Below are 12248 nucleotides of genomic sequence, written 5' to 3'. Positions count from 1 at the left end.
AGAGATAAAGGTTATTTTTCCTCCCATTCTTATTTCGCTTCAAGATGTAGCTTAGACAGAGGCAGGGCTTTCCAATCCTGTCTATTTCTTAATAAATCTTGCTTTTACTTCAAATAAAATGAGTCTTTGCTAGAAATCACCAATTAGGAAAACTGAGTGTGTGTGGCATGTGTGTGTTTTTGTCGGCTTATATTTTGGATCATATTCTCTCCCAACAGCATCTGCTGTATCAAATCTCTTACAACAGCTGGCTAAGTCTAAAAGAAGAGGACAGACTGGCCCAATGACACAAAGCACTATTCAGGAGGTTGCTCACTCTTGTGGCAGGCTACCATAGTTGAATGGTACAAGAGTAAAGATTCTGAACTAGCCTTCCCTTGCAGATCCCTTAATCCAGAGTTTCCCCACCAACTGGGCCACCATGTTAGGAACTGGGTTGCAAAGCTGGAAATGAGCAGCGGGCGAGCAAGTAAGCAAAACTGGAACCATCCTCTCCAATCTGTGGAAAAATTATCTTCCATGAAATTTGTCCTTGATGGGGGCCATCAGATTTGGGACCACTGCCTTAGTTGACAATCTGGAATGAACTTGATATCAACATTGGAGTGTATTAAGCTTCTTTTCTGAGAAGGATGGTCATATCCACTCTGGCAAGCAAGGACCCATTTCAAAAATATCCGAAGTGTATCAATGAAAGAAGCGTATTATATGTTTGGTATTTCGTTAGAAGGAAAGAGGGATTCCATATATTTTCATGCACTGGTTAGGTTAGCCTGATTACAAAGGTTAAGACTAATTAGTGTTAACTAATCAGTTACACTGATGAGAAGGGTTAGAATGCTGATGGATTTGATTAATCTCATCGATACCCTTGGAGTTCTTCCTGCTTTCTTTAGTTGTGATGGTGTCACTTCTAACCCTAACCCTTTGCCAAACAAATCAATGATGTTTCAATCATCCTGGGCTTTTTACCTTTGGTTGGTTACATTTTTAAGTATTAGTCATGTAATTTTCTTAAAATGGTAGTATACTAAGAGGTTTATGTTATATTTTCTTGTTTCTTGTTAGCTATTTTGAAAACCCTATGGGTAAAAGGAAGGATACAGAAGGAATGAATGGAGTCAATCCAGAAATGATCCTTTTTCAAATTTCCACTTACAGCCCAGTTCAAACCAACATCATACTCTAAGAGATGGACACCACTAAATAATTACTTTCCTGTGACTAGTCCACAAAGCTCATTACATTTTTAATTTTAGTCTTACTTACGACTAAATCGTTCCTCTTAGTTCTAAGTAAGCATTATTTTATGGGCATGCATAGAACAGCCTTAAATTAAATCTTCTCGATTGTGTTTGACAAACTCAAATACATGGTTTTTTTTTATATCAATCTATAATTTATCTACAGGAGTTTTAACAAAACTCTTTGTCCTATGCAACACAAAATACCTGAAGTTTGTAAAATATCTACTCTATTGATTCCTGTCAATTTCTATTTCTTCCAAGATACAGAAACTCAAATTGGAATGTTCAAAGCAAACTACGAAACTTAACAAAAGCCACAAAGTACATAGTTACAGGACTGTATAAAGCTGAAAAAAGGTAGTGAGTTTTGTTAGGACTTCAGATGAAATACTCCTTTGAAGCTGCTGCATGGAAAAAGGAGAACTTCTGCTTGTAAAGCTCAAAGCAAAGCTACTGTATTTTGGCATGGTTCAGTACTTCTAATAGAAGAGTCTGGCTACAAAAGCACTGGGCAAAGTCTCCAGTGTGACCCCTCCCCAGCCCCTCCATTTTCGAGGAAATGGAAACAAAGAGTGAGAAAATACAGATTTCTTCCTATCGGATGCCTACGCCATTTACACTTTTTTTTTCTTATTTACAAAACTGGAATGCATTTCTTTTTAAAATCAACTACGTTGAAGAATGATTGCATAGCTGCAAAACATGCATGCAAAAAACACTGGATGTGGCTTCCCCTGTTTTGCTCTTCTTGTTTCAAAAGCGAAGTTGCATTTTTTGAGAGAAACTCACACTCCAGACATTTTGGCAGATGGCACAAGTCTTCTAATAGCAATACCTCCATGGTGTTTGTGATTCCTTTGCTCCTCTTACTATTTTCTGTTATTCAGCCATTGGTACAACTCCACAAGTTCTGCCCTCCAACAGCAGATGAGTCACCAACCATTCAACCCTAAAGCAAGTGTTGACCAAGCTCCTTTATTGAATTACTTAGTCTGCTGTCTGGAACACAAAATAAGCCAGGTGGTCTAATTTCACCCAGAATGATATGTGGTTGAGTGATCCCCATCTCCCAATCCTGGGCTGCATTCTTTGCTGCTGTTGCTGCTGCTACTGTAAAAGCTTACCCATGCTTAGAAATGACAGGTCTGCTGGGGAATTTCAGAAGCCTCCACTTCCCTGTCAAACATTGAGTGTAGCATTTTGTGAACATAAATGGTACTCATCTGCACGAGGGATTTTTTAAAAGATTTTTAGAAATCATTTAAAGACAGAGGACTTCTGTGCTATGAATATTAATCAGATTGGTTCCAGTTGTTTCAGGTATGTGTAAAGTATTCAGGGATCGTCTTCTACCTGTTCCAAATCTTTGAGACAGCTGGAACTTTACTGTTTAATATTTATAATGGTATCAGAAATGACAATTCTATTCTGAAGTTCTGCTAGAATAAGGGAGCATTAGTTTCTAGATCTGTGAATTCTCAGTGTCCTGAACGTGCCTGCTTCTTCAGTTCGCATGCAGGCTTTGTCTTTCTTCAGTTTTGCAAGGGCAAGCTGGGGGTCATAGTTTGTATCAATGGAGGTATGTTACTGATTATTATTCCAAGGGCTAATGCTCTCATCGTCCTGCCCTTTTGGTTCCCCTTTTCTCTTCCTCAGATATTTCCCTTGCCTTACCTGTTACCAGACGTGTAAGAACTTTACTCTCCTCATTGAGAATGTTCACTGTAACATTCTGAGCAGACTGGAAGTACAGAGGGTTGCCCTACAATAGGAGCACAAGAAAAAGAAATTAATGAGGTGGACATCACTTCCCATAAGAAAATGCACTTTCTCTGACCTTTTTCCTAACCCAGTAGGGCAGAAATGCCTAGATCAGTTTTTTACCTATTTGGTAAAATGTTCCATGGCTTCTTTTCAGTTGCTCAATATAATGCCTGGGAAAGTAGAGCACTGTACAATATGACCAACTTGTTTTTAAGTGGTAGAAATTTGCATAGATTTGGATAGATATGTGATAGCAAATCACATTTTGAAGTTTGGTCAGAGGCATAGTTAATAGTGTTCTGCCTGGTATTGGTAATTAAAAAAAATCAAAATAGATAGAAGGATAAAAGAGATTGAATGGAATGTTGAATGCTACTACTAGCTATTACACTGATTTGCTATAGTTTCAAGTTACATTTTCCTATACCATATTTTTTTAACTTTTCTTTTTTAAAGGACGTCTATTAGGCTACTTGCCCAACATACATTCCTAACTGCTATCATGAGAGACTTGCCTCAGATTGGCTATTTTTAAAGTTCATCTTTAAAAACACAAAGTGGTATTCAAACCTAAAAGATATAATTGTGGCATGGACATGGTTACAAGTGTTACTCCATTATGTCACTGTCCCTGCTACTTGCAGATTGAATCTCCATTGGGGAAAAAAATGAAAATAATCAAAACTGAATGAAAATATTCATACGGTTTAGCCGAATTTTTTTAAATCCCAATATCCTACTGGATACTATCCTACTGGACATTTTATAGTGGAAAATGGAGACTGCTTCCACTGCTTGATCTTTGCATTACCAAGATAGCCCAGCCACGCTCTTCCCAAGCTCTACACAGATCAAGGAAGCAAGAATTATCAGAATGATCTCTTTAAGCTAGTTAGGTGTAGATACAGAATCCTAAAAACTGTGAGAGGGATTTTCCATCCCCATCTACAGTAAATCCATAAGCCCCCATTAGCAGCAAATCCATAAAGCAGTGTTTCTGAATGATTTGGAACACCGCTTCACAGGTTTATCTCCACCTGGTCTAAGTTACACTACAATAACTTGATATTTGACTTGCTCATTCTCTTTAGATTGCTTATGTGTATTTTCTCTTCCATTCCTGCCCTGGCTTGTCCAGAAATGCCCATACAACTCCCCTCTCCTGCTCCCTACCCCTATTCACCATGGAATGGAAAGGAAAATTCTGTGAACACCCCTTCCTGTCCAGAGAGGGATTAGATGACTTTTTGGGCCAAATTCTACTGAGAAGATGCAGAAGAAACGGGATTGGCTGCCTGACTCCTGTACAAGAAAGAAGACTCTTTAGTCTAAGGAAGAAGACTATGATGAAAGTGGGGACAAGAACAAGGACTATATTTCAGTCTGAATCAATAATCATTAACCAGACAAAGACAGTTTCAAGGGTTTCCATTTACAGAGTTACTGCAGATGCACAGCTTGGGATATATGCATACTAATTGCAATTTCCCAAAATCTATTAGGGTAGATCTAGTGAATTAAGTATTCCAAATTGCCCCATCGTTGTTTAAAATCTAAAATACACTCTACTTTATATTGTTCCTGCCAAGAAAAAAGGGAAGGAATAATGGAGGGGCGGGTGGGTTACAGAGCAACATGTTCTTAATAAACAGCAGTTAATAAAGAATAGAAATCAATGGAAGGCCAGATGGATCTTCACTGAAGTTGGCACTTGTAAACAAAAGGTGACCACCAATTGGTGTGGATAAAGAAAAGGGGCTGATAAATTTTGAAACTAACTTCCTTGAAGGGCATAAAAATGGCAAAAACGTAGTTGAAGCCTCACAGCAATACTTAAGCACTCTTGTCTATGGCCATCTGTCATATATTTATGAGCCACTGTGGCAAGATCCAGCTGCTCCTTGAGAAGGAGTTGTGCTGCTTGTTTTTCCTTTAGGAAGGTGGATGTATTCTCATCTGAGAAACTGCAAATGAGGGCACCTTGGAAGATTAATGGTACAGATTACAGCTATAAACCATCTGGATAAATTGTGGCATGCAAAGGGTTGTTATAAGCAAATTCTGGGCACCAAGTCTAACCAATTGACCTGTTGATACAAGACATAGCAGTGTAAGTATTGGTAAAGGGTTGTGTTGGTTCTCTCTGTCTCCCTATCTGTCTTCAGGGGGTTGGTGGACGATAAATGAATTTGCATATGAAAAATCTGGAAGAAAGATTTCCAAAAAAGGGATGCAAATTGGGCTCAATGATCATACCTATAATGAAAGACATGGGTTAAAAAGAGCTTGACAGTTTGTCCTGCAGAGAGTTACATACAGGTAATAAATTGAACCATCTCGGTAAACAGATCAATCGTCATAAAGTCAGACAGATGCGTAATAACATCCCATAAGATTTTATTCCAAATTCTAGCCTAGGATGGAAGGGTTTGGCCACAACAGACTTGCCTTGATAATAGGCATGATAACAAGAAACATAGTCCTAAGCATCCATCTGCATGCGAGGACAGTCAAAGCAGGGTTATATCTTGGGTCTTAGAAAAGTTACACATATTAACAAACAATGTAGAAAAGACCAAAGAACTATGTTTGCTCGACTCAGTCTAGACACATGGATACTATTGCTGCTGTAGTCTCACATAGCCTAGAGCAGGGGTGTCAAACTTGTATAGTCACATTGTGTGTCACAATGTATCACATCTTTCCCCCTAAAATGGGGGTGGGCGTGGCCAGCGCATGACGCATCCAGCCCATGGGCTACGAATTTGACATCCCCGGTCTAGAGGATCAAAGTTTCTAAAGTTTTGGAAAGTGAGTGGCTGAGGTGATGGGGAAAGCAAAAGATTCAGATTTCTAGATAGTGGTGGGAGATTGCCAATTGATTTACTGATTGTTTATGTCGACTCTTCCAATATTTTCCAGCTTCCCCTTAATATATCACATCTGTTGAAATTAGCAGCAACTTTCCATGTTCCTAATAGGAACTCTAATGCCAGTATCTGTTATCCTTTCAAAGATGCCAGGATCTTTCCTGCTCTTGATGACTTGATGGCCGGATGGATGACTAAATCCAGGAATTGTTCAATTAGTGATCAGCATCGTCACAGTTCAGAACATAAACTGTTTGGTAGCAATACCCTCATGTAATGAAAAATGTTGCATGCATTGAAGCATGTGAGTATCTCTGAATTAATGGAAGCATGTGAGTATCTCTGAATCAATGAATCTGCATTTCTATAGTTCTTCTATGCACGTAGTACTTGCTTTCTGATTGAGACATTTTTAATTTAGAGGTGCTCATGTTAAAGAATATAATTAGGCATATATTTGTTCTGCTAAATGCAACCTAGCTTTTGCTTTTCAAACCAAGTGGAAAGACAAAGTTGAGAATATAAACATCATATTTCATCTGTGTGTGGGGGGGCAGGTAACATGACTTGACTTGTCATCCTTCTGGTTGAATTTATTCTGGACTATGAATTACAGATAGTCCTTGGTTAATGATGGTTTGAAATGACAATGGCTCTAAACAAGTGTTACCACTGATTCTCAAAGTTCAGCTGTTTCAGCATGGGATCATGATCTGGGCACTTGGCAACTGGTTCACACTTATAACAGTTCCAGGGACCCGTTGTCATGTGATCTCCAACCTTCCCTGATGTCTTCTCACAAGCAAACTCAACATGGAAGCCACCAAGAGAAGTCACAAGTCAGTCCTTTAAGTCATTCCCACTTTTAGCGCTTTTTCCCCCTGAGAAGCCTGGCTACAGAGTACAAGATCCCAGGGACCTCCTACTTCAGTGTGCATGCCTGCCTGCAGCACCCTCTTCCCGCTTTTGGCTGTGCACATCTAGCTGGCTGTTCTTGAGTGGTGCATTTACTTATTCACTGGTCAGCTGGACCTATAACTTTCTGCCCACTTCTCCATTGATTTTGCTTGTTGGAAGTCAGCAGAAAATTGCAAGGAGGTCCTCACTTAACAATCCATGATTCTCACTTAATAACAGCAATGTTGACTGCTCAAAATCACATGTAGATGATATCAGGGTACAGCCCAATGTACAAAATCTTCTCTACTGCTTCCCCACAGCAGCAAAGAACATTATTTCACACAGCAAAGTGCAGCCCTGCTCCAAATAGCTCTTGGCCCACTCCAGCTTAGTGCCTTTTGTAAGCAAGCATCGTAACTGAAGACATGACTTCCCCATAAAATAGAAGAATTGCTTCCTTAAGTTAGTTTGTTAGTCAAGGGTTATGACAACAAATTGCTGGTGATAATAATATAAAAACTACCATCATCACTCTGATCCAAAATTATTCACTACGATCATCATAAAAGGGTGGGAATTTTTTTTCCTATTCCTACTCCATCCACATCTCAAAGCTGCCAAACTGCACTGTTTGTTGCATTTAAAACCTGTGAAATTATATTACTTTGGCATGAAGTCTATAGCTAAAGGAGATGGAATGGAGCTAGCTTGACTTAAAAAAGCCAGGATTTGAGTAAGACAATTAAAAAATGTCCACCCACATCTCAAACAGAAAGATCACAATTTATAAGATTCAGATACAGCTCAGCTGCTGAACAGTGACAAGGGTTTACAGGAGTTCACAGTTGATTCTGGAGGCTGAAAGGCTCCATATAAAAGAACTTGTTGGGCTGCTCACTTCTTTAATGCTCAGGTAGTTAAGCAAAGTCCAAATCGTTTTGACACCTAGGATGATACAATTGCAAATGCCAAGTGCCAATTGAAACACAAAACAAAAAAAATTCTGCCTTCAGTATAATTATAAGAACAGTATGTTGATGAAGAACAGATAAAAGACGGTTTGGCATAAACCGTGATTAAATCTAGAAACTGGAGACCACGTGTTCTTGCCCTCCCTTAGGTGTACAGCTACCTGGGTGATTTTTAAAAGCCCATGGAAGAAAGGCAATGGCAAACCACTCCTAAAAATGTTGCCCCTAAAATGGCATGAACTTGTTCAGTCAAAACAAACTTGGAAGGAAAAAAAGTAACTACTCATAAATAACATTTTAATATTCTAGACAAGGGCTCACCAAACTCTTCAACTATATCTCTTTGCTACCATCCAATGACCACTTGAATCTTCCCAGTGAAAACATGGTAGCCCTATACAAATAGAATTGGTATTTGTTCCCACATGCCCCATTTAGAGTGATGTATAAACACAGAACAAACTCTGACAATTCTAATATCTCATAACTGTCTTCTCAATGAAAAAAAAATATTTTATGCATGGCAACTTTTGATTTTAAACCCTCTGATACTGAGAGATTTCTGTGGTTTTCTTTTACTTTTGTTTTTTGTTCTGTTTTCCGTTTTGAAAGATTCCTGTTTAGAAACCATTCTGACCAGTACTGCTCATCTGCTTCAATTAGATGAGCTGTTTTGGAAAAGTCAATGAACTTTTCAGTCTCCCTTACTAAAAAGAACTTTTTATTACTGATTTACATAAAACGGGAACATGTTGTTTAAAAATAACTATTCTGTAGAGGAGCCAAGATGCGTTTTGAAATATTTAATTCTTACCCTTTTAAAGATAGTTAGTTTACACATTCAGACCTTTGCGTCTTGTGGTTTTCAGAAGGCTTAGTTTGTCTGATGAAAGAGTAATAGTTGCAACAGTCTCTAAGAGATTTTTCATGCTGCCACTTAATTTCCATAATTCATATGATTAGAGGCTAAAACAAGCTAACAAGCAAGGCTGGTACTGTGTTACGAGACATTAGTATCCAATGCCTTGTGCCAAACCTTGCAATGTTTTATTTTGAGATAGAGAGTCTTTCATATTTACTTGTGGCACCCAGTTTTCAAGATAAAGCAATGAGAATTCTTCCCCAACATCGACTGCAACTGATTGCAAAAAATGGTTGCTCATAACAGGACGGATACTGTATGTTCTTACTGTATGGAGCCCTGCTGTATTTGGAAGAGTGCCTATTTGTACAATAATAATGATTGTGAACATCTCAACAGCTGGTAGTATGTCTGGTTCATTCCACTGGTATTTTCAGGGGTGAATCACATAGCATTCAAGAAGTGTGTGAACCAGAACTTTGTCTCAGCATGATGTCTCAATCAATTATCCCAGTATGTTTACATCAAATAAAAGCATGATTGAATTCTGATCCCTACAATATTTTTGTAGCCTTTTAACTTTCATGGGGTAAAGATATTGTTGTTGATACATCATTATCACCTTCATAAGAGTGCAACATTTGTTTTTAGCACCTCAGCAACAACTGACTGTTTGCAAACACTATATGGATTTTTTTCTAGGCTTTTCCCTCCCTCTCTCTTGTGATAAACAAATGCAATCATGGACAGCTTATGAACAAAACTAGCCATATCAGAGAACTGAATTTTCTCTTGGGTAGCAAAGAAGAGACTATGGCTTTCCTAAAATTCAGGTGAAAAAGAATTAATGATGTGGTTTGAACATGAAATAGGTTCCATACTTATATCAGGAATAAAAATTGAAAAAAAAATTCAAACTAGAAACAGCTAGACAATTCTTTTCATAGAAATTGTTTTGAACTTCAGAACAAGGAGTCCATGGCTGCAAAACACAATATTACCGTATTTTTCGGAGTATAACATGCACCTTTTTTCCTCAAAAAAGAGGCTGAAAATCTGGGTGCGTCCTACACACCAAATACAGCATTTTTTGCCTCCTGAAGCCCCGCCTCTTCAAAACCTTGGTGCATCTTATACTCCGGTATGTCTCATTCTCCCAAAAAATATGGTAATTGCAGAATGATTCAGATATAATTGCATGCTTGAAATGCAGCATCTGAAAAACCACAGGATTTCCTGTACCCTGGAAGTTTTACATAACACTTAACAAACACACACATTGTGCTAGTAAAGGTATGGTATCCGAGAAACACAAACACAGCAGGTCCTTGAGCAAGATGAAGTGGCACAGAGAAGGATTCTTGTACTATAGTGCAACAACAGGCCCGAACCTTGTTCATGGATTTTAACTGTTCATACTGTTGGAAGACCCCACCCCCAACCCCAATTTTGGGAAATATTAAAAAAGGCAGAATATTATATTTCCCTAAAGGAGAAATAGAGAAACATGTTTTTAGAGGCAAAAAACAGCCGCCAAATCTTTCTTAATAGCCCACAGTAGATGCCAGCACTTAAGAGATAAAGAGCTTATTGAAAGAGTAGACAATTATCTCGATCTCTATTCATAAGCTAAGCAAATACTGCAGGCAGAAATCCATTCAAGACAGGATATTTTGAAACTGCTTGCAGCAAAGTTTGACAGCTAACAAAAGCAGAGTGATAGGATAAGAAGCAGCCCCTCACCCAAGATCCAACACAGGATGAAAACCATTAGCCACAATAGGAATTGCCCAACACATTTTCAGAACACAAGCCCTTTCATTGCATCACCTCCAGAACAGCTCAAACTTCAAAGTCATAAAAATCTATAAAGATCCATCCATTCATTAAACCATTGGTTCAGCTGACCAAGAACTGTGGCTCTGTTCAATAAACCATTTTTCCAATCAGCTTCCATGTTGTCTCCAATGCCTTTCTCCCGGCTTGGAACTGAACCAGATAGATTTTCCTCCCAACAATACTTTCACAAAAGGGCTACAATGTACCCACAATATGACAGCTGGGATAGATGTGGACAGTCTAAACTATAGTTTTTTTTTAGAAGGCAAATACATTAGCCTCAGACTCAGAACCAGAATGTTTTGTACATTTAAATTAGGAAAAATAATTCATGTGGAGTCCTTGATATTCTCTGAACTTGGATGTATACTTGCAGACATTTTATGATCAGACTAAGTAATATCAGTGTTAGTGAGTATGGTGTTTGATGCCTGTTAATATATCTGCCAGATCCTTTGCAGAGCTGGTGGAGATATTGTTTTCCTTCTGGTTGTTTGTCTGGTATTTATCCCTGCTTATCTGAATATAGACTGCTGGACACAATGTCTTCTTATTGTTCCCTTTTTTGTTTTTTATTGACTTTTTTTGAATGGTGTGCAAACATGATTTAAGTGTCTATTGATGGGTGATTTGTCTAAATACTAAACTTCCAGGAATTGTCTAGCAATTCTGGATTTAACTTGTCTAGGAATCTCAGTTTTCCAGTTGAAACTATGGTTGAGTTTGCCCGTAAATTGTGAGATAAAGAATTTCTGACTCCTAGTTGGTGTTCATGCATGCAGATTGGTATGTCTGTCCTACAAAGTGGCTGTTACAGTCCTTACATTGTATATTGTGTATGACTCCTGTTTTTTCTTCTTTGGCTATTGGGCCTTTTGTGTACTTAAGATTTTTTGGAGCACTGTAGTTAATTATTATGATGACGCCATTGTGAATGTGATTGTGATAGTCTGTTGGCAGTTTCTGAGATGGTTTTGAATATATATGTAATAATCTGGTAATTTGCAGAAAACAATAACCTTATCAAGGAACTACCAAGGAGAAAACCACAACCCTACAAACATTGGCAGGCAAGATACTGTATATAAACGGGGAGCAATTCCCATACTTACTAGCAGTGATGAAGTTACCTAGTCAGGTAAAGAAATGTTTGAAAGCAAAGAACCAAGTTCAGAGAGCACCAAGACTCTGCAGTTGAACCCCGAGCTACAGATATTCTCTACTATTGGATTTCCTTTTCTTTTTATATTGGAAGAATCTTATTTTAATGATAGTAAATTGTTTATAGCCTTTCATTTATTTGAGTGTAGATTGAAATACTGCTTTATTGTTGACAATTTTGCCTTCCGCATTAATAGTAAATCAGATAAACTAATGAAACGTAATAACTTGCTGAAGAAACTGAATACAAAAGCAAAACAAAATAAACAAACAAGAAACAAAAAGCAAATCTCCAAAATACTAAAGAATTATTTAATTGACCATTTTCTGTTCTAAGAGAACATTTATTTCACTAAGGCAAATTTCATCTCGGCCAAACAAAACATCTTTTTCACACATGGTAATTTTGCTTTCTTTGTGAAAGGGGCTTAATTCATTCCATAGAAGAAAAATCTCCATCTCCTACTAAACACACAAACACACTCACTTACACAAACACACATTTCTAAAAGGACAACCACAACTTTCTCACTTAGAAACAGAATGCAATGCACATTTTTTCCCCACTCATATCCAACCAAGTTTTGTCTCTTCATCTTTTGCCCCATATTTCTAGTAGAAGAAATCCACTCAT

General features: G+C 38.0%; 1 protein-coding gene across 2 annotated transcripts in view; it reads right to left on the bottom strand.

Moving 5' to 3' along the window:
- The window catches only part of SGCD (sarcoglycan delta), a 439725-nt gene that overhangs the window by 82016 nt on the left and 345461 nt on the right, over positions 1-12248 (bottom strand). For both annotated transcript variants that reach the window (XM_081934767.1, XM_081934768.1), the window contains one exon: positions 2922-3009. In XM_081934767.1, the coding sequence (XP_081790893.1) occupies positions 2922-3009 (88 nt within the window). The remainder of the gene's footprint in view (positions 1-2921; positions 3010-12248) is intronic.

Source organism: Natrix helvetica (genome assembly GCF_964273705.1).
Source record: "Natrix helvetica genome assembly, chromosome: 1".
In the NCBI taxonomy this organism is placed as follows: domain Eukaryota; kingdom Metazoa; phylum Chordata; class Lepidosauria; order Squamata; family Natricidae; genus Natrix; species Natrix helvetica.
This window is presented reverse-complemented; position numbering and strand designations above follow the sequence as displayed.